This window comes from Miniopterus schreibersii (genome assembly GCF_964146895.1).
Source record: "Miniopterus schreibersii genome assembly, chromosome: 14".
Taxonomy (NCBI): domain Eukaryota; kingdom Metazoa; phylum Chordata; class Mammalia; order Chiroptera; family Miniopteridae; genus Miniopterus; species Miniopterus schreibersii.
The window spans coordinates 35,187,841-35,207,566 of record NC_138114.1 but is presented as its reverse complement, the minus strand read 5'-3'; the positions used below and the strand labels follow the sequence as shown (position 1 = coordinate 35,207,566).

Below are 19,726 nucleotides of genomic sequence, written 5' to 3'. Positions count from 1 at the left end.
CTGCCTTGGACCCCACCCCCCAGCACATGACTGGTTGGCAGAACTAGAGTCTGTGGACAAAAATTGCCCGAGGACAGAGTTTTGCCTTAATTTAAGGAAAAATTTGTCAGAACTATCTGAAGAAAAGAATGGAGGATTGTGCTGCTTCAGGAAGTAGTGAGGTGTTCAAGCGTAGGTTGGACAGCTACTTGTTGTTGGAGGTATAGCAATAAGAGATTCATTCATTGGATAAGGGTTGAATTAAAGACCTCCATGAGTCCCTTGCCACACAGAATCAGTGACTTAAATTCTGATCCCCACTTGCCAATAGATTTGCCAGTGATGCAAGAGTTCCATTTTGTATTGCTCATTGTACTAATTGTTATTTCTTTAGCAATACCCCTCCTACCTCTGGCAGGTTATAGCAGTTATCAGGAATGATTTGTAGTTATTGTCAACCTCAGGGAAACAGGATATTATAGATTCATGAGGTTGTAAGGGAACGTAAGGTCATATAGTTCAATCTTGTAGATTTGCTTCTCTTCTCTACCGATGTTTGGCCACTTTTCCAGCATGTGCTCTTTCAAAGAGTTATTTTATAATGTTATTCTAAACTGATTTGATATTTTAGGAAAACTTGATTGTCTGGTATCAGAAAACTGGTGTAGGAAAGCTGGCGTCTGGGAAGTACTCTTGAGAAGGGAATATGAGAGCAGGTGGTTGTAATGCCTTTTGAAATTAGCTGTCCACTTTCAGAGGCATTGTAGGATTTGTTCTCTTACATCATTAACAGAGTTACACCATAGTGATAACTTTATTAGGCCTAATTAGTTTTTCTGTGTCTTTGTTGTTCTCATAAAAATAAGAGAAGACTTTTAATTATTCTCGCATATTCAGTTTGGGACACTGGCTGTCACTGAGTGACAGTCTTGTTCCAGAGGCTTTATAATTTTATCATCTTTGTATGTAGATCATTAGAAATGTCCCATCCACCCCCCCTTTTTGATCCATTTTTTGTTAGAATTTCTGGCAGAATAGATTCAGTTGGGACCAAAGTTCAGATACACATGTTGATTTAAGAATCAAAGTCCAACAGGTAAAAGACTAGAACACCATGGCAAATCAGTGCTGTTTTATTTTTGTGGTGTGTTTAACTAAAGGACATTCTGTATTGACATTCTATACTGACAGACCAAATTTGTGTCAGTTCTTTTTATAGACTAATGGGCATTATTGGAGAGGAATTATTTACTATTGTAATTACTTTGTGGCATATAATTGTATTGCCTTATAATACAGTTTTTAGTATTTGATAATTTTTAGTTGACTAATATAGGGTGATCGATTTAAAACATGTCTATTTTGTCATAATTTTAATATAGAAGTATCTTTATTGTTTTTACTTATTTTTAAAAGTATTACATGATTGTTTAAAATACAAAAATTTGGAAATGCTTAAAGTAGAAAGTGAAAGTATCCTAGGTCCATGTTATAGTTTGGTTGGTACTTATAAACTTCTAATACATATATACATACATATAATACAAATATAATTTTCTATATATCTATATGTAGCTATATGTATAATGTTTTAACCATAAATTGGATTATACTGTGCATGCTTCCTTTAACTTAAAAAAATTGATATAACAGACATTTTCCCATGATAATACATATAGATATGCTAAGGTCTTTTTAACAGCTGTATAGTATTTTTTTTAACCAATCCTTAATCCCTAATTGGTGGAGATTTAGTTTGTTTGCATTTATATAGTGAACATCTTTGTACATATATCTGAGGTGCTTATTTTAAGTAAATAATTAAATTCCTAAGAACAGCATTGCTGGTCAAAAGGGTTATGTACATTCTAAACTAATCTGTATTACCAGATTTTCCTCAAGAAAAAGTTTCCTAACAAACAACATATAAGAATTACTGTTTTTTCACTGAGATAGGCCTCTTTTAATTAATATAATCAACATAAATTTTTAAAAATATCTGACTTTTTAATAATTTAGCCGATTCTACGTACTAGTTCAGTTCTTGAGGTCTTGATCCTAAAGTAAATATACTTTCTACAAAAATCTTAAATCTTAACTTGCATGTCTTTTGTATGACCGATAAAAATAAGAAACTAGCCCGGCCAGGCGTGGTTCAACAGTTGAGCATCGACCTAGCATCCAGGCGATTGGGGTTTGATTCCGGTCAGGGCACATGCCCGGGTTGCGAGCTTGATCCCCAGCAGGGGGCGTGCAGGACGTAGCCGATCAATGACTCTCATCATTGATGTTTCTCTCTCTCTCTCTCTCTCTCCTTTCCTCTCTCTGAAATCAATAAAGATATATTTTAAAAATTTTTCTAAAAATAAGAAACTAAATCAAAGACAACCACATATATTGCAAGAGATAATTCCTTTATAAGAGTTAATATTGGAATTGCTACTTTAACTCAGTGTAACTTAGAGAAGTTTTCCATGAGACTTTAAATCCTTGATCTTTTTGCCGAGACTCTTTGGTATATCTCAGCTTATTTATTTATTTTTAGAAAGAATTTATTGGTCTGGAAGAGTGAATTAAATTTCCAGAGGGCTGTAAAAGTTGAAACTAAACTGCAGTTAAATCTGAAGTTAATTTAATTGCAATGGTGGGTAGTTTAAAATGTGTTTTAAATATAATATTCACATTTTTAAAAAATCTCTTAAATGAACAGGAAACTCTGATGAAGAAAGTACCTCAGACTCTGAACTTTGGAAAGGCCCACTACCAGAGACCGATGAAAAATCACAGTAAGTTCTTATAGTAATAGATAATGCACACCCTTTACATCAGTTTAGGAAGCTCTGACCACAGCCATTCTTGATAACAGTTAATGAAAAAACTTATCATGAATGTCTGTGTAATGCCAACAACCACCTAGCCTGGTAAGATCAGAGTTTATTCCCAGCCATTGTTTGTGGCCCTAAGGGCTGTTTACTAGCTTCTAGAGCAGTCTACCCACAGTATTTTAATTATCGTAAACCTACTTGAAGAAATATACAGGTGTAAAAGTTTACTTGCCATCACCCCTTTGCCCCAAAGATAATAACTGATTGGATGCATTTTTTTCTGCTATGAGTTGGAAGAACTGTCTGGATATGGGCTGAGATGTTATCAGTTCTTGTCACATACTGGGATGTTCAGCACTTGAACTTTATCTGTTAAAAGAGGATGAGATAATTCATATTGCATAGAGTTTATTACTGAAGTTTAATGAAATAAAGAATGTAACGCTGGTATAATACCTACAAATATATTAACTGCTCAATAAATTTTAGTCTCATTTTGTTAGTCCCTAGGCATATTTGATTCATCATAGAGACATGTTGAATCAGTCATAATTTAATAATTTAAGCTGATTGTAAATTACCTTGCTAATTGTATGTTCTCAATGTAATAGAACCCAAGTGTGTTTGAAAGAGGTTTTTTTTAAAACAAGATTACTTTTCTGTGACCTTTGACCTTTTTATTTAATTTATTTTTTTAGCCAAAGAATTCTCACATGTGTGGTCATTATATATCACATTATTAAAAAGTTATTAGTATAAATTAAATATCGCTATCTTAGTTAAATTTTTGACTAAACTTTCAACAATATATCTTCCCCTTGAAAAGCTTTACAGCTGAAAATGACAGGATAGGTCTTAAGAGTCAATCCACCTTTTAAAGCAATAAAGATGCATGACTAAATCCTAAGAAGGCTTTTATAATCCAAAACTCTTTGTGACTGTATAAAAACTTGACATTGATCACGTATTGAACATCTGAGCTTACACAGAGATTCAGCTCATTTTACTTAAGTTCTTACTACAGTTTTAAAAATTCTTCATTTTTCTGTCATGTTAGGGGAACAGGACAGTAACATGAGGAATATCAAGTTGCAGATAATTCTTAAATCAACTTTATCTGATTCTGTAAATTTTTTTTTCAATTTTGACATGGTTGCGATGGCTTTACACTGTCACAATTATTTAAAACCAAGTGATAGAGTCCCATTGTGAATCTCTGATCTAAAAGAGCATTTTCTAAAGAGACTGGTACACTGTATTTGATGATTCAGCTTGATTCCAGTTCCCAGAAGGAAGAAAAGCAACTTTGTATACGTTTAATCCTTAAAGCAACTCTGCGAGGAGCTGTAATGTGCTCCATCTTACAGAAAAGGATACTTGGCCCAGAGAAATTAAGTAACTTTCTCCCGCAGCTAATAAGTGACAGAGCTAGGACTTAAACACTGACTTGAAAACCTGTGTCATTTCCACAGTACCACTCTGGGCTCCTAGCATTAATATTTTTATTTAGTACTTTATAATTTTAATAGTATTTTAACACATTAAAATATAATTTAATATCTCCTTTCAGAGTTCTACTCTTTGTTTTAGCCATAATCTACTGGTACTTTTACTATTTTACTCCTCTTTTAGAAAAACTTGAAGTCTTAGCATATTTTCCCTATTGCTAAGAGTAAGACTTATATATTTCTTTAAAATAGGGTTTTTTTCATTCATTTCTTGATCAGACTATAATTTATATGAGAATGAACAGAGCAGTTCTAAAGTGAACCAAAAAAGCAAAGTGAAGAAATGACATTTTACAGAGTACTTCAAAGTAAAATCTTAGGTAATAAATACATTTAGGGAGAGGTGCTAACATATACAACATTTTAATTTCAACTAATCTGGGTATAGTTTTGGTTATCTAGAAGCTAAGAATTATTTAATGGCTGAATCATAAAATATATTGATATGTAGAAAAATCAGCAAATATGTTGAATTAAAATATTTTTATTAATTGTGTGTCACCTAGTAATATTTTTTCTCTAATTGTTTATTTTAATCAATTTGTGTGTTTTTTTAAATAGGGAAGAAGAATTTGATGAGTATTTTCAAGATTTATTTCTATGAGATGGAAGTGAGAAGCCTACATTCCTTAATGTAAAAATACACTTTGAAATTCTTCCAAAATGTTTTATCTATAAGTTGCAGTTTGAGTGATTTGTCTTTGGAAATAAAAATTCAGCTACTCTCAAGACATCGATGCTTTGGAAGTTTGTTGCTCCTAGTGGTGCCACTCTCCCAGCTCCTAGAGAATGGAGCTAGTACACTGTGCAGATTCCACTGTTCTTGATGTTGAAGGTGTGTGGGTTTTCTTAACTTATTCATATTATCTTTCCTTGCCTCAGTTAGTTAAAATTATTAGTATTATTAGAATCTCACAAAAATCATCAAGTAGATTAAGTATATCTTCAACTTCCTTACTTTTATTTGATACACTGACATCCCTCTTTGGAGCACCTGTTTCCCATTACTACCCTTTTTTTTTTTTTTTTTTGCTTACCTTTCTCTTGCTTCCTTCTCACCTTTCTCTACCACTGAAGGAAGTTAGTTATAATCAGATTGATTTTCCAGTATGTGGGTAATTTATTATAAAGCAAATTAATACCATAGGGAGCCAAATGAGGTCCCCGTAGTCTAAAACAGAGGATGTGTACACAAAAGTTGACTCTCCAACAGAGCTTATGCATTAAGATAATTCAACTGAATAATACAGTGTGCATAGAGCTTGTCTCAGGTACAGCCGTGCAAATATGGATATATTATAAAATGTAACTTAACTCAGAGTCCACACCTGCAAGAGTAATTGGATGTGCTTCAGGAGAGCTAAGCACTCCTAGAATCTTTGTAAACTTCAGTGTCTGTATGTGTTTTTTGGGGGGAAGGGTCCATAGTTTTCATCGAATTTTCAAAAGGATTTATTGATTTTTTAAAAAGTAAAGACCCATTTTTATAAAGAGCAAAGAAGTGGCTAAAGGAGAAGATGCTGATGAGCAAGAGGGAGGACATGTAGTGAATGATGGTAGCATTCTAGTTATTTGGTTGAATTCAGATATACTGTTTTCAGTGACATTTAAATGTGGAATGATCCATATATTTGGTATTGCAAGTTTGGTTAATGGACCAAGTTCTTTTATGAATTTAGATTATTCCATGTAATCACATCTAATCCATTCATACACAGTGGCAGGTAATGGGAGTCATATTTTGAAGGAGTCTTTGAAAAGGCCTCAGGATGAGGAGTTTAAAAGCTGATTCTCCCACAGACATTTCACATTTGGCTATGGGACAGTCAGGGTGTCCAGTGGCCCATTGGGTTGGGATATGAAGTTATGCTTTCTTATACTTGCTCTGCAGCGAAGTTCATACTTTTGCCGACCTTCAGTGGTAGCATGTTTCTTCCCCACAATTTGCTTTCTAGTGAATGAGGAGGGGAACTTGTTTGAGCTGACTGATATTTTTGGGTCCAAAATTACATAAAGCTAAAGGAAGAGACTTTTTTATGCAGCTTCTAAAGTAATCCTAGACTTGGAGTTTCAGAATTATTTTAAGCAGTAGAAATAAGGTGTACAAGCACTACTTACCCCAGGTTATGACGTATATAGAGAACACTCATTGGTTGTATATATTGAGTTTTTTTCTTCCTAAAAATATTTTATCATCTTACAGGAACTCCTATGCATAAACGTGTGTGATGAGATTTATTCAAAATACTCATATTTACTAAACGCCTACCTTAACACCAGGCATTTCCCTCGGTGCCCGGGTAGCGCTATGAAAAAAACAAAATAGACAAAAATTTTCATCTCATGTACCTTATAGGATAGCAATCTTAGGATTCTAAGTACCTAACTTGTAAAAATATAATAAATGGTGACTTATTTCTTGGCTGCTTAAAATTAATATCTCCTGTATAACAAAACAGGTTCATAGATCATTAATTCATTATAATTTAGATATCGTTTGATTGAAAAAGTCTCTGGTGTAATTATTTTAATTCATTATTTTAATTATTTTGATTGTTATAATTATTATGTTTTCTAATTCAGTCTGTGGTTATAGAGAATTAAAGGAAGAAATCTTGTTTTTCTGATGTCTAGACATGCATCATGTAGTAGAAGTAGTTGATTGTCCTTAGTGTCTCTTGACAAATATATAGACCAATATATAGTTCTAGTAATCATTTTTAAAAGTAACCACTCTTGAAGTCCTTCCCAATGGCTTTTGATAGTAAAGTGCTAACATAATCAAATCACATTCTTCTGAATAATGCATAATATTTATTAGCTGGTGTAACATGCATTAGGATTACCCATGTAATGTCTTATAAATTGATAATTGCTATGAGAAAAATAGTTCTAAACATAAAATATTCTTAGTTACACATAAAATAAATGATTCCAGACTTGTGGAGAGGGATGGGCATTGGACAAGGTATCGATTATAAGCTGCCAAAAGTGGTGTGGTCTTTACCATTCCTTTATCAAGGGTAAAATGTAGAGGAAAGAGATGATAAGCATTTCAGATAGAATGACATTTGACATCCTTGTCTTTGTTTTCTTTATAGTATTTACGTACAGTATATATTCTGTACTGTATTTACTCTTCCAGTAAGACGTGATGACAAGATATTTTTAGTTCAGGAAGGGATTTGAGTATAAATCACAATGTTATGGGCTGAGAATTATGTCCTGCCCCCACCCCACCTCCAAAGGTATGTTGAAATAGAAACTCCCAGTACCTCAATGTGACTGTATTTGGAGATAAGGTGTGTAAAGAGGTAATTAAGATAATAGGAGGTCCTATGAGTAGGCTCTAATCCAATATGACTGTGTGCTTATGAGAGATTAGGACAGACACACAAGAGGAAGACCATGTAAAGAGGCAGGGAGAGGCTGGCCATCTACAAACCAAGGAGACACCTCACAAGAAACCAACCCAGCCAACAACTTGATCCTGGTCCTCTAGCCTCCAGAACTGTGAGAAAATAAATTCTGTTTAAGTCACCCAGTCTGTGGTATTGGTATTTTGTTACAGTAGCCCGAGCAAATGAATACAGTCAATAAGAACTTTTAAAAAAGAACTGGTGACTAGTTTCAGGATTATTATTTTTTTAATTTAAAACAAATTGGCACCAAAAAATGCACTCATTGTTATCTTATTTTGCGCTTTTATTGAACTTTATTTTACCCTTAGGGTTTTCAGGCTAGCAATGTATTTTCTCTCGACAGTCACAAGGGTAGCTTTTCTGAAGCCCCTCTTACTGTGTACCTTAATGGTTTGCTGAGTGAAATTTGCTGAAGTTCTTTTGAATGTTTTCTGTTTTTCTTCAAAAGTAGAAACAATATTTGAAATTTAGTCTAATTGGGTCATATTACAACATTAGACAAGTTTTGGACTTTTTGTCATCAGCACCACCTCCTGAATCTTCTGCAGCTAGAAAAAAGGAGAAAAGCAGTATTATTGGGAGTCTGTGGCTGTAGAGTGTTTTTATTCTAACACTAATGTTAGCATCAACTTTTAGGGAAATTAATAGTTTTTGCTTATAGCAAATACTACGGACAGGCTTGACCATTTGAAAACTTGAATTCATACTCAGAATTGATCCATTTAAAAAACAATCCAATAAACGATTAGCTTTGGGCTAGGCACAAAGCTTGTTGCCTGGAGATACAAAATAATGTTCCTAGTTCACAGAGGCTTCTCAGTGCAATAGGAAAAAAATTCAGAAGTGATTTTTTTATGTACATAAAGTATAGAAGATCCATGTCCAATATACTGAATACTAAAAGAAAACATCCTGTTCTTCATAAAGGACCTGGTAACCTGTCCCATTCATCATAAAGGACCTGGTGTCCTGTCCTGTTCTTCATAAAGGACCTGGTGTCCTGTCCCATTCTTCATAAAGGACCTGGTATCCTTTCATCATAAAATGGAGATAGATTAAACTTAATTGTACTAAGAAATATCTTTGCTTTCACTTGCTCAGTAAAATTACCACTTTTATCTTTTTGACGTGCAAATTAGAGCTTACTGCTTTCCTGTTTAAATCCCTTCAATGACTTCCCTCGCCCTTCTGGGGGACAAATCCTTAGCAAGGCCTTCAAGGCAACACACCATCTGGCAGAGCTGCCTGCGTCACCAGCTTTGTCCGGTGCTTCGCCCTCGCTGCTCTCCAGTCCCTCGAGCTACACCACTTAAGATCTCCAGCTGCACCAAGCTTATTGCCACTCGAAGGCCTTTGTACACGTTCTGTCCTTTCCCTTCTGCCCAAACCCCTCCTCCCCTCTGCATAGCCCAAGTTCAGAGTTTAGCATAAGCATCCTTCTTCAGGAAAGCCTTCGCTGATGCCCCAGGTACACACCTCATGCTTCCTCTGATAGACAAGCAGTTGTTCATTTATTGTCTTAACATCTAGCTCCCCCACCAGAGAGTGAGCTCTGTGAGGCTCTTTCCCCAGGGCCTGCCTAACACAGGGCCTTGTACAGAATAGACACCCAATAAGTACGTAAGTGAATGGATATCAAAGAATCAGAAACTCCTATTTTTCTTCTGTTGAAGGACATCTTTAACCATTTAAGCAAAATGCTTTCTCCGTCTATGAATCTTTAAAATGCCACTAAACACAATAGAGGCATCTGAAATGGGTGGGAAATGTCTGCATTTGGCCCAGGAAATCATTTGGCCTGGCCCTGCCAAGGCAGCCACAAGTAGGACTCGAAATTCAGTAAATCTAGGAGCTTTCTTCATAGCTAAGTTTTAAGTTGATAATTTTGTATGGCCTGAGAATGATGTTATAAATATCCAAATGGCCCTTGGCAGAAAAAAGGTTTCCCACCCCTGATCTAAAAGGAATGTTGTAACTTGTTTTGCAAGGCCTTTCCAGATAGAGGTGATTTCTTTGTTAAACAAGAAGAGTTTCTTAGAAAACTTTTTGAGTGCTGAACTTTCAAGAAAACATAAGTCATCCCATTTGCATTCCACTCTAAAGATAACATTTTGAGACATGTTGATCTTGAGTGTCGTAACAGGTTTTCTGAAGATGTTGAACCTAACAAAGTGAGTTTAGGAGTAGAAATTTCATCAGGAAAACATTTGAGGCTCAGGCAAAGTCTTGGGGTACCTGTCACCTCACTCAGCTGGCCAGCTTTGCTTTGCATGTGGGGCCTCCTTAACTTTATATGCAGGGCTTCCAGGAGACCTGTGAAAACTTCTCCTTATATAGAGAAGAATATTAAGCTCAGAGAGGTTCAGCAAGTTGCTCACAGCCTCACAGCGAATGCATAATGTTGGGGCTAAAATTGTTTTCTCACCTAACCCTGACTGTGGTTTTCATGTTATTTCTAAAGACTCAGTATTCTGCAGAGGTGCCTCAGGAGCCACCTTCTAGGTGGATGAAGCCCAGCCCAACCCCCCCTCAACTGGACCGGCCGGTTCCATCTGGAAGCATGCATAAGATCTTGTTTCCTGGTGGGAAAACCCCCAAAACCACTAACCAACACCTTAAAATGCAGTAAAGGAAGTTTAACGTTCGTGTTTGCTATTTATGCTTTTGTCGTGTGACTCCTGGCTTCCTACAAGAAGGAAAAACAATTCCATCCAACCTTTTTCAGTCGCGTCTCCTTCTTCCTGCCTTTTCACCTGCTCTTCCGTGGCCTTCACCTTTGCCTCGTACTCATCAGCCAGGGATTTCCACTCCGTCCGGTTATTCTGGAGGCCGGTCAGCATGGGCGTGACCTCTCTGTGGAACCGGGAGAGCTCCTGCAGGGAATCCGGGTGGAGAACTACTCACACTCTGCGGCCGACGCTCAGTACTTGCCGCCTGCGGGGGAGCTGGAGGAAACGGGTGCTCAGAGCCGCGAGGGTGAGCCCCACGCGCTGCCCCGAGCCTGGAAAGACGGGCGCTGTCCCGCCGCCTAACGCGGCTGTTCAACCTGCTGTCACCCGAGCTCTTTAATTCCACTCCCGAGTGAGAGGGAGGCAGTGCCTCAAACTACTTTGGAGAGAAAGGGACAATGGCTTCCCATGTGGGGCCTCTTTGAATTTGGCTGCAGTTTGAAAGAAAAATTCTCATCCAGATGATTATGTGTTTCACTCAATCAATTTGTTTACTTACCTTATATACAAAAGTGCAAACAAAATCAATAAATCCAACTTGAAGTTTAGGGAGTTCATCTTTTTTGTTTCTGTCCATCATAGGCTAGAAAGAAAAACAAATCCTTTAAAGATAGTTTTCTAAGGTTCGGTGAACAAAACAGATTTGAACTGATCCTTTTTAATACGTAGTGTGTTTTTATGTCAAGGTCTTTACAATAGGTTGTTGCTGCAGCACCGTTCTCTCCAGGTCTCCTTGTTCCCAAAATTCGCTTGCAACTAGAAGTGCTACCTGCAAACAAGAAAGACTTGGTTCATGAAAGAAATTTATTCGTAGAGAATTTGCATTGCATTAGTATGAGTGACATTTAGGGATAGGGTTTATAGTTAATGTTTGAGGTGTTGTCATACCACATGCTCTTTGGTTTTAAAAAGATGTCGTTTATAGTTTATATTGAAATGGGAAAGGGGAATTCTCTTCCTACCAGTGCTCCAGGCTCATTCTGGGAGTGCCCACCTCCTATTTGCTATTGCCGCCACCTCTCAACAATAAAAAGGGAGATGGGAAGATGTTTAATTCCCTTTTATTATGCTTCAAGCTCTAAAGCCTCTCAAGTCCTTCTTTTGTCCTGTGGATCTGTTAGCATGTAGCATGTACTGCATGTGTGGTGCGCACAAGCAGTCACACATATGCACGCAGAGAACACAGCTAACTTGATTACAGCGTGCAGATATTTGAGGGTTAATTTATATAGTTTTTAAAAACCCAGTATCGAGTTTATTGAACACCACTAGCTGCCTTACACTGGCATGAGCCAGGCTTGCCAAGAGGAATGAGATGTGACATTTTTCTTTAAGATGCTCACAGCCTAGAGAAGACAGTCATGTAAACAGTGTGGTAAGTGCTGTAAGAGTAACAGTATGAAGTGCAGTGGATCAAGGAGAAGGGAGTAGAGATAAGTTTAATGAAGGACGGAGGTTGCTCACTGAAGAAGAGACTGTAGGAGCAAAACCGCCTAGATAGAGGAAAGCACTAATGATTCATCCCTGTGCTGATTTCTCTCCTCTGTTTAAAAAATCACACAATCCTGGGATAATTAATTGCACATAAACTTTTTACAGCCTGTTCAGTGATAAGGAATTCTTTCAAGAGAGCATTTTCTTTTCAATATTCCTTGTATTTGTTTTGTTCTGGGGCCTGATCAAAAAGACCGATTGTCTTTCTGACATTTGTGAGCTCTTGAAAGCTATTAGCCTTTCTTCATTAACAGAAACCCAATAGGGAACATTTTATCTTTGTCTTAACTTCTCAAGCTCCTCTTTCCATCTTTTTAAATTATAAACTGATTGTCTGAAAGGACAAGTCCAGGGTAATGAAAGATAATTGCTTATAATATATATAGTCATATAAGTGATACTACAACACAATTCTGAGGTTGCCGGATACCCGCATGCTCACTTTTACATGGAACCGAGAGTGTGACACAGCAGGAGACATAACTTTATTCACCTGACTTTGCACCTCCCAGGGTTTGGTTATAGCTGACAAGTCACATGCAGTCATCATCATCGCCCTTTGGAAGGAAACAAGTTGTTAATATAGAAAGAAATACAAAATAAGTGATTTTTGCCAAAAGAGGAATACAGTTCTGACTACTCACATGATGATCTCTTTTTTGGTTGGGTCATCGGTTACGTATTTGATGGCCTCCTCTTCGGTTTCCATTCTTTCACAGGCATCAACAATTTTTTGAAACATGGTTCTCTTCCTAAAAAAAGACACAGCTGTGCAATAGCGTAGAAGACCAGAGATTTTTAAAAACCTATCTTTAATATCTTTAACGTGTGCTCTTCAGATCTCCTGAGGCACATCCAATGACTTGCAGGTGTGGACCCCGAGTCAAGAAGTTACATTTTATAACATATCCGCGCATAAGTATATCCATAATCGCAGGACTGTGTCTGGGACACGCTCTATGCACACTATTAATTCGGTTAAATTGTCTTAGTGCATAAGCTCTGTTGGATCAACTTGCATGAACATAATGTGGTATAAAATTGAAGGTATGAAAACCCTAAAGCGTTCTCATTTCTAGGGAGAGTTTTTCGGAAACTCATATATATACAAGGACATACAGTGTAGTATTGTGGGCAATTATGAAAACTTGGAAGTAATCTAGATGTCCATGGACGGAAGAATGCCTGCGTTAATTAGGGTATATGCATACAGTTGGGTATACAGTAAAAACGAATGAGTTGGATCCCCATTTCCCACCAAGGTAAATCTTTACTAGAAAATGTTGCATGAAAAAAGCAAGTTGCAGAAAGGTACGCACAGTACTGTACCACTTATGCAAAATTTTAAAATACACTTCACAAGACCACATGAAAACGTGGATGGAAAGGACAAATACACGTCGATCTCTGGATGGTGATGTCTGGGGTGGGGGGGTCTCTCATGGCAGAGTGGGGGTGGGATGCCTCACTTCTAGCACTTTTTTTCTCCTTAAAAAACCCCAAAAAACTAGGACAGGTATGGTAAAATGTTAGCACTTGTTGAATTTGGGTTATGGATATTTGGATATCAATTATATTATTTTAAGTGTCACCATGTTTGAACTATTTACTAATTAAATGTTTGATTAAGAAGCTTCAGAGGGGCCCACTTTGATGCTGCCCATCGGAGCCATGAAATGTTTGGATCCTACAACTTGTTCACCTCGTTCTAATCCATTTTCAACAAGCAACTTGATGGTTCACTGACAAGAAAATGTGCAGGAGCTAGAAATACGTGGTCCTTGGTGACTATTATTATTATAAATAAGCTGGCACGCTGCTGTGTATAACTCAGAACTCTGGGACTTTGCTTAACATGCCACAGTATCCCCAAGATTGTTCATCTCCCTCACCCTGACGGGATCGAACGTCAGGCTCTGGACCACGGCGAATTCGCCAGGACAAGAGCCACTGTGTGAGGCCTGTGGTGTCGCCCACCCTTCCAGCAATGCACCAACCCTGCCGGATATTCCTCAACTCAAACGTCCTCAGATAACAAACTACTTAATATCAGGGGCTTAGCTTTTTAAAATGTTTCCAGATGTCTAGTAAACTCACACTCGGGCATCTTGAAGGTATTCCGTTGATAACCCCAAAGGAAAATGAATACATGTGTGTGAATAAATGCCTTTCGAGCACAGTGCAATGGATCATTCACAGAAGGCAGAACCACACAGGTGTAAGGAAGTTCTGTACTTACTTGAAGTACAAGGCCAGGTCAGTTGCTATTATTGCAACTTCAAACAAACGAATAACTGTTTCAAACTGGCGCTTATTTAGGTTCTGGAAGATGTTTAAACTCTGCAAGATGAAAATTCACAATAAAGTGCAATCATTAATTTGCCTTTGATTCAACAAACAACCAAACTATGCCTAACAGAGTATTTTATTAGAGAAGAAAACTAGATCTTCTACTGTTTTGCTTTCAATTTTTGTATCTTGGATTAAGTAAACCACTCTACTAAGATAATTGACCTATAAAAATAGATATTACTAGTGCCCGGCCAGCGTGGCTCAGCAGTTGAGTGAGCATCGATCTAGGATCCAGGAGATTATGGTTTGATTCCCGGTCAGGGCACATGCCCGGGTTGCGGGCTCCATCCCCAGTGGGGAGGCAGTTGATCAATGACTCTCTCATCATTAATGTTTCTCTCTCTCTCTCTCTCCCTCTCCCTTCCTCTCCCTGAAATCAATAAAGATATATATTTTTAAAAAAGATAATCACTAGCAAATGTTCATGTAATCAATGTATGAGTTTTTGGAGTAAATAAAAGTGTTTTCTTCCAAGACCATTTAAAATAATAATAGATTAAAAATTTGCTTGTATTAATTGAAGAGCTTTAATAAAGAATATCTGGTAAATGTCCAATAGTTAGTTATGTTGAATTATCCACCAAGTAATTTCAGAGTGATCACAGAAACTGTTGGAAAACTTTCAGCAACTGCGAATTACTCTAGTACCCGGACACATTTTGGCCTTTTCCATACTTCACCTTATTTCTCCATTAGCCCTCTTTAATGGTATATGTACTTTTGGAAGCACCACTAAGTCATTTTGGAAAAAAAAGAAGATTAAGCACATATGCACGCATGCAATTTTTTTTTTTTAAGTAAGCAAAGATCCTTACATTGGAGCAAGATCCCACTTGCTCAAACAAAGACTCTTTTTATTCTCCCCCTACTATTAAAATGGCAGTAAAAATATAGATTCTGCATAGTACACCCACATAGGTAGAAGTGGCTCTAATTCATTCTGATTAGGGCTCCTAGGTGAGGAGAGGCCATGGAAAGTGCAGGCAGGTCAGCCTTCAGGTTGAAGAAACTGCCAACACCTCCATGGCTCCCTGGTGACCACACACAAGATACTTAATTTCTTCTTCACGCCTTTGTTGTATAAGATGGGGTTGGTATGAAAAAGCATAAATAGAGGTATCATACACTTTGTAAAAAAGTGTTTTTGAATAATAAAAGGGTTCTGTTATTTATGCCGAGTAATTTATTTTGTCATTTCTACAGTACATTATAGTATTACAATGTATACTCTTACAAATTTGACTAACAAGGTTTTCCCAGCTATTCACTGAAGTTAAAGGGTGGGTTTCTGTCTGGTTAGAATATAGATGGTTCTAATTCTCCAAGCAGTGAGTCCCACTCTACCGGGATATAAGGCCATTTTAGGTCAGATTCTTATAATATGCAAAACAAAATGTCTGAGTCATGCCCACAAAATGCCAAAATTGTTAGATAAATCCTAAGTATCTTCCTTATTAAAAAAAAATTAAAGGTTTTTAATGTAAATGTTTTTATTCAAAAACAAGCAAATAAAAAAGTTGTATGGTCTATATATGATGACTAAAAATTTCTCTCTTTGTTTCCAGCGTTCCGTTTGCCTGCTTATAAAAAGCTCTGAGATTGCATTGCCTAGCGACTCTATTTACAGGCCTTAAAAGTCTGCCATTAGCAGGTTGAATAGCATTGTAGACAGGTCCTCACCAAGGTGGTAAAGATTACTGAGATGCAATATTCCTTTTTAGAAAGAATAATAAACCTTTATATAGCCATCAGAACCAGTTCAGACTGCAGAGTAAATAGCATTTAACAAATTAAAATGGAACAACCACAACTCCATTATAAACTCTCCAGAAGGGAAAAACATACGAGATACGAGGAGCCTTCCAATGTTAGGCATTTAAATATTTGGCTGTAGTTTCCAAACATATTTTTCTTTAGTAAATAAATGTAAAATTAAATAATAAAAATATATTTGACACAATCTGCCTGTGGTATCACATAATCACTGGGAATTATAGAAATTTCTTACTCAAAGATTTAAGATCGTCTCAACTAGTAAAACAGACTCATAACAAATTGGATAATTACCAATTTACTCTTATCTCTCTGAGTTACTTTCAACTCTCCTTTTAATGGTCATAGAATAGATATTATCAATTTTATGGCATAAATGCTACTGCAGGGAGAGGTTCTGGCTATGCACAGAGTTATTAAAGTCCTTGGTGAAGACGCAGATTCCTGCGCCCCACCCCAGAGAGCCCAGTCGTAGGGATGGAAGCAGCCCAGTATTTGTTTTCAGCAGCCTGCCCACCCCGCCCTGGGAAACGAATGATTCTGATGCGGCCGGTCCCTGTCCCCACGTCCGCGCGCTGCATCGGTCATCGGCTATTAAAAACACTCCAAGCCCTTTCTTTTCCTTTTCCACTTTCCTACCTGGTCACTCTGCCTTATAAGTTTTCCCACCTGGCTTTTCAGTACCTAGAAGACTGTAGTGTTATCTCAAAACTTGGGATATATTTCTGTGTATTCCTTCCCCTGAGCCCTTGATAAATGATTAATATCCAAACTGAGAGAGCTCGCCTGGCCGGGTGGCTCAGTTGATTGGTTGGAGCCTTGTCCCCATACACCAAAAGGTTGTGGGTTCGATCCCCAGTCAACTGACCTGTTTCCTCTCTCTCTCTCTCTCTCTCTCCCTCTCTCTCTCTCTCTAAAGGTCAATAAAAACATATCCTCAGGTGACAATTTTAAAAAAAGAGAGAAAGCTCCACTCTTGAGAGGGCTCATTCATCCTAATGAGCATCTGCAGGTTAAACAAATTATCTGCCACGACAAAACAGTGTTCCCCTCCGTCTAATAAATGACTCATTTAGTTGTTTTTGGTTTGGAACTTTCTCAAGTGATTTTTTAAAAAATAGCATAACTACATTATATCCACAACTTTCCCACAAGCTAAGTACCCCTTAAATAAAACTAGTAAAGGGAAGACTGACTACCTCCCATGGAATATTAGTAGTACTGACATGTGCGAATCCCAGTGAATTCAAGACCAAGTTCAAAGCCCCTTCCTGCAAAGGCCGTTCAGGGTCCGATCCCTCTCCTCCCCTCTGCCCTGCCCCCTCTGAATGTCTCCCTCCGGAGCTCTCAGGGCCTCTCTGACGGCAGTTGTGTGATTCCGTCTCACATCCCCATTCGTGCCTTTCTTGACTTTCTGAAAGGCACAGGCGCACCCACGAATGACTAAGAAAATCAGTGGCCGCATGGTCATTTTGCCCCTTCGCACCCCCTTTCACATCCCCTGGAAGCTTTTTCTTCTTTTCCCACAGACCCAACAGAGATTCTGGGGCTTTCCATGGCTCTTTGGCCCTTTATCCCAGCTCCTTCCAACTTGGGCTGTTCCGAAACGGTTGCAATACATCAATCGCTATCCACTGGCCTCCGCGAGGTGCGCCGTGGGCCGGGGCCCGAGGCCGCCCTGCTTCCCCGCCCGCCCTGCCCGCTCGCGGGCTGCGCGGGGCTCGCTCACCTCGTCCTGCAGGAGGGCCCTGCTGCACTCCAGGTGGTGCCTCTCCAGGATGGAAGACCCGTGAAGCTTTGCCAGCGGGGACGCGGATCTAGAAGGAAAGGGCAGGCCGCGGTTTTACCTGTTTAAAGATTATGCGCATGTCCATCCTACACAGTCTTTACTCTCTGAGGATTTTGTAATTTATACTCTCTCCTCTCCTGATGCCCATGAAATGGTCCACGGTTACATATTGAAAAAGACTTTTTAGATTTAGGAGATGAGAATATGCTCTTTAAAAAACAACACCACCTAATTTGTTGAATGCATAAAACCATTGAACCGCTGAAACTCGGATGTCTGGTTCAGCCCCTGCATCTAAAATCTTTCTCTCTGGAGTTTATGGTGGTAGAATATGACTTATGGAGCATGTAACCAACCTGCTGAAGCCCGTAGCTCATTTGTAGAGAAAGTGTTCATTAGGAATAAAGTATTCTTATAAATAAAGCATAGGGGGTGTGGTCAGTAACATTGTAGTACTATGTATGGTGTCAGGTGGGTACTAGACTTATCAGGGTGATCACTTTGTAAGTTATATAAATGTCCAATCACTATGCTTTACACCTGAAAGTATTATAATATTGTATGTCAACTGGAAATGAAAAATATTTTTTAAATTTTTAAGAGAGAGGAAAGAAAAGCATTTCCAGGAACCAAAATGAAAATCACTATAAAGCAACACTTCTTTCCTCCACCAAGACAGTGAGATACGTTTAAACAAGTTTCCTGTTTCTTAATGTTTGGGTCACAGCTTTATGTAAGTGGGGACCTCTGTCTTTGGTACCCTGTCTTTCTTCAGTTCTTCCTGTTGGAAGAAGGGGAAGTGACATCAAAAATAAAAAGGTGGAAAAAAGAAAAGATGGAGAGAGGCTGAGGCCAAAGGTCTACCCTGATAATGTGGAAACATTGTGATGGAAATATGGAATAAATAATTTTAAGAAAGGAAGACATCAGTGATACGGCTGGCAGCCTTAGAGAAGTTTCATTTTGTTTCAGAAAGAACAACACTTTAGGGAGGAGAGGAGTCCTTAACAGGTCTGGTAAACCAAATACTCTAGTCAGGGATCAGAACTTGAACCCATATCCAAATGCCCACTCTGTCAGCACTGGAGATTTTTTAAAAATGAATAAAGCTCAATTCCAGTGGAAAAGAGTGGTATCTTTAATTTTTTTGTGTTTAAAAACATCAGTCAAGAAAGGTTACAGGGGAGCTAAATATTCACCCAGTATCAAAGTAACATCTCACAGATTATTTATTAATACAAAGGAGAAAATGTACCTTTGCATAAATAGATCAGCTAGACATTATTCATAAACAGTTTAACTTAACCTCACTGATAATGGGGCAAATGACCATCCCAGGTCTCTTGGTGCTAGGCAAGGACAAGTGCACAAGGTCTACATAGAATTCCTATCAAAACCTTTCCCTGAATCTAGTAACCTGGAAACAATCAGACAAAGGCAAATTGAGGTGCATTCTGCAAAACAACTGGCCTAGACTCGTCAAAAACATCAATATCCTGAAAGACACAACAAGGCTGAGGAATGATTCCAGATTACAGGAGATTAAAGATATTGACAACTAAACCTGGTCACATGGTGATTTTCATGTATTCTCCCCTTAGACACCTTCGGATGTCACAAGTACACGTCAACACTCCACACGTGTTCACTTACTTCATCTGATAGAGATTATTGGTGCCTCTGTGGTCAATGTCGTGGCAGAAAGCAGCAGCGAGCATGGCAAAGGCTTCGAGATCTGTATAGTATTTCTTTAGCCTTCCTGTCTAAAAAATATATATATATATATATATATATATATATATATATATATATATATATACTTACTTGGATTAACACACCTCTATAGCACATGCTG

At 37.9% G+C, this 19,726-nt stretch overlaps 2 protein-coding genes across 5 annotated transcripts in view; one reads left to right on the top strand and one right to left on the bottom strand.

Annotated features, from left to right (window-relative positions):
• The window catches only part of LOC308567402 (protein FRA10AC1), a 32,130-nt gene extending 27,085 nt beyond the window's left edge, over positions 1-5,045 (top strand). For all 4 annotated transcript variants that reach the window (XM_081158888.1, XM_081158886.1, XM_081158887.1 and 1 more), the window contains exons 13-14: positions 2,690-2,765; positions 4,874-5,045. In XM_081158888.1, coding sequence (XP_081015014.1) covers positions 2,690-2,765; positions 4,874-4,916 — 119 coding nt within the window. In that variant the 3' untranslated portion in view covers positions 4,917-5,045. The remainder of the gene's footprint in view (positions 1-2,689; positions 2,766-4,873) is intronic.
• Positions 5,046-8,125: 3,080 nt separating this feature from the next.
• Positions 8,126-19,726, bottom strand: part of PDE6C (phosphodiesterase 6C) — a gene marked incomplete at its 5' end in the record, with an annotated part of 30,685 nt that continues 19,084 nt past the window's right edge. Inside the window, 9 exons of the mRNA XM_081158163.1 lie at positions 8,126-8,282; positions 10,451-10,607; positions 10,963-11,046; positions 11,158-11,232; positions 12,451-12,514; positions 12,602-12,709; positions 14,197-14,297; positions 17,812-17,899; positions 19,525-19,634. Coding sequence (XP_081014289.1) covers positions 8,221-8,282; positions 10,451-10,607; positions 10,963-11,046; positions 11,158-11,232; positions 12,451-12,514; positions 12,602-12,709; positions 14,197-14,297; positions 17,812-17,899; positions 19,525-19,634 — 849 coding nt within the window. The 3' untranslated portion in view covers positions 8,126-8,220. The remainder of the gene's footprint in view (positions 8,283-10,450; positions 10,608-10,962; positions 11,047-11,157; positions 11,233-12,450; positions 12,515-12,601; positions 12,710-14,196; positions 14,298-17,811; positions 17,900-19,524; positions 19,635-19,726) is intronic.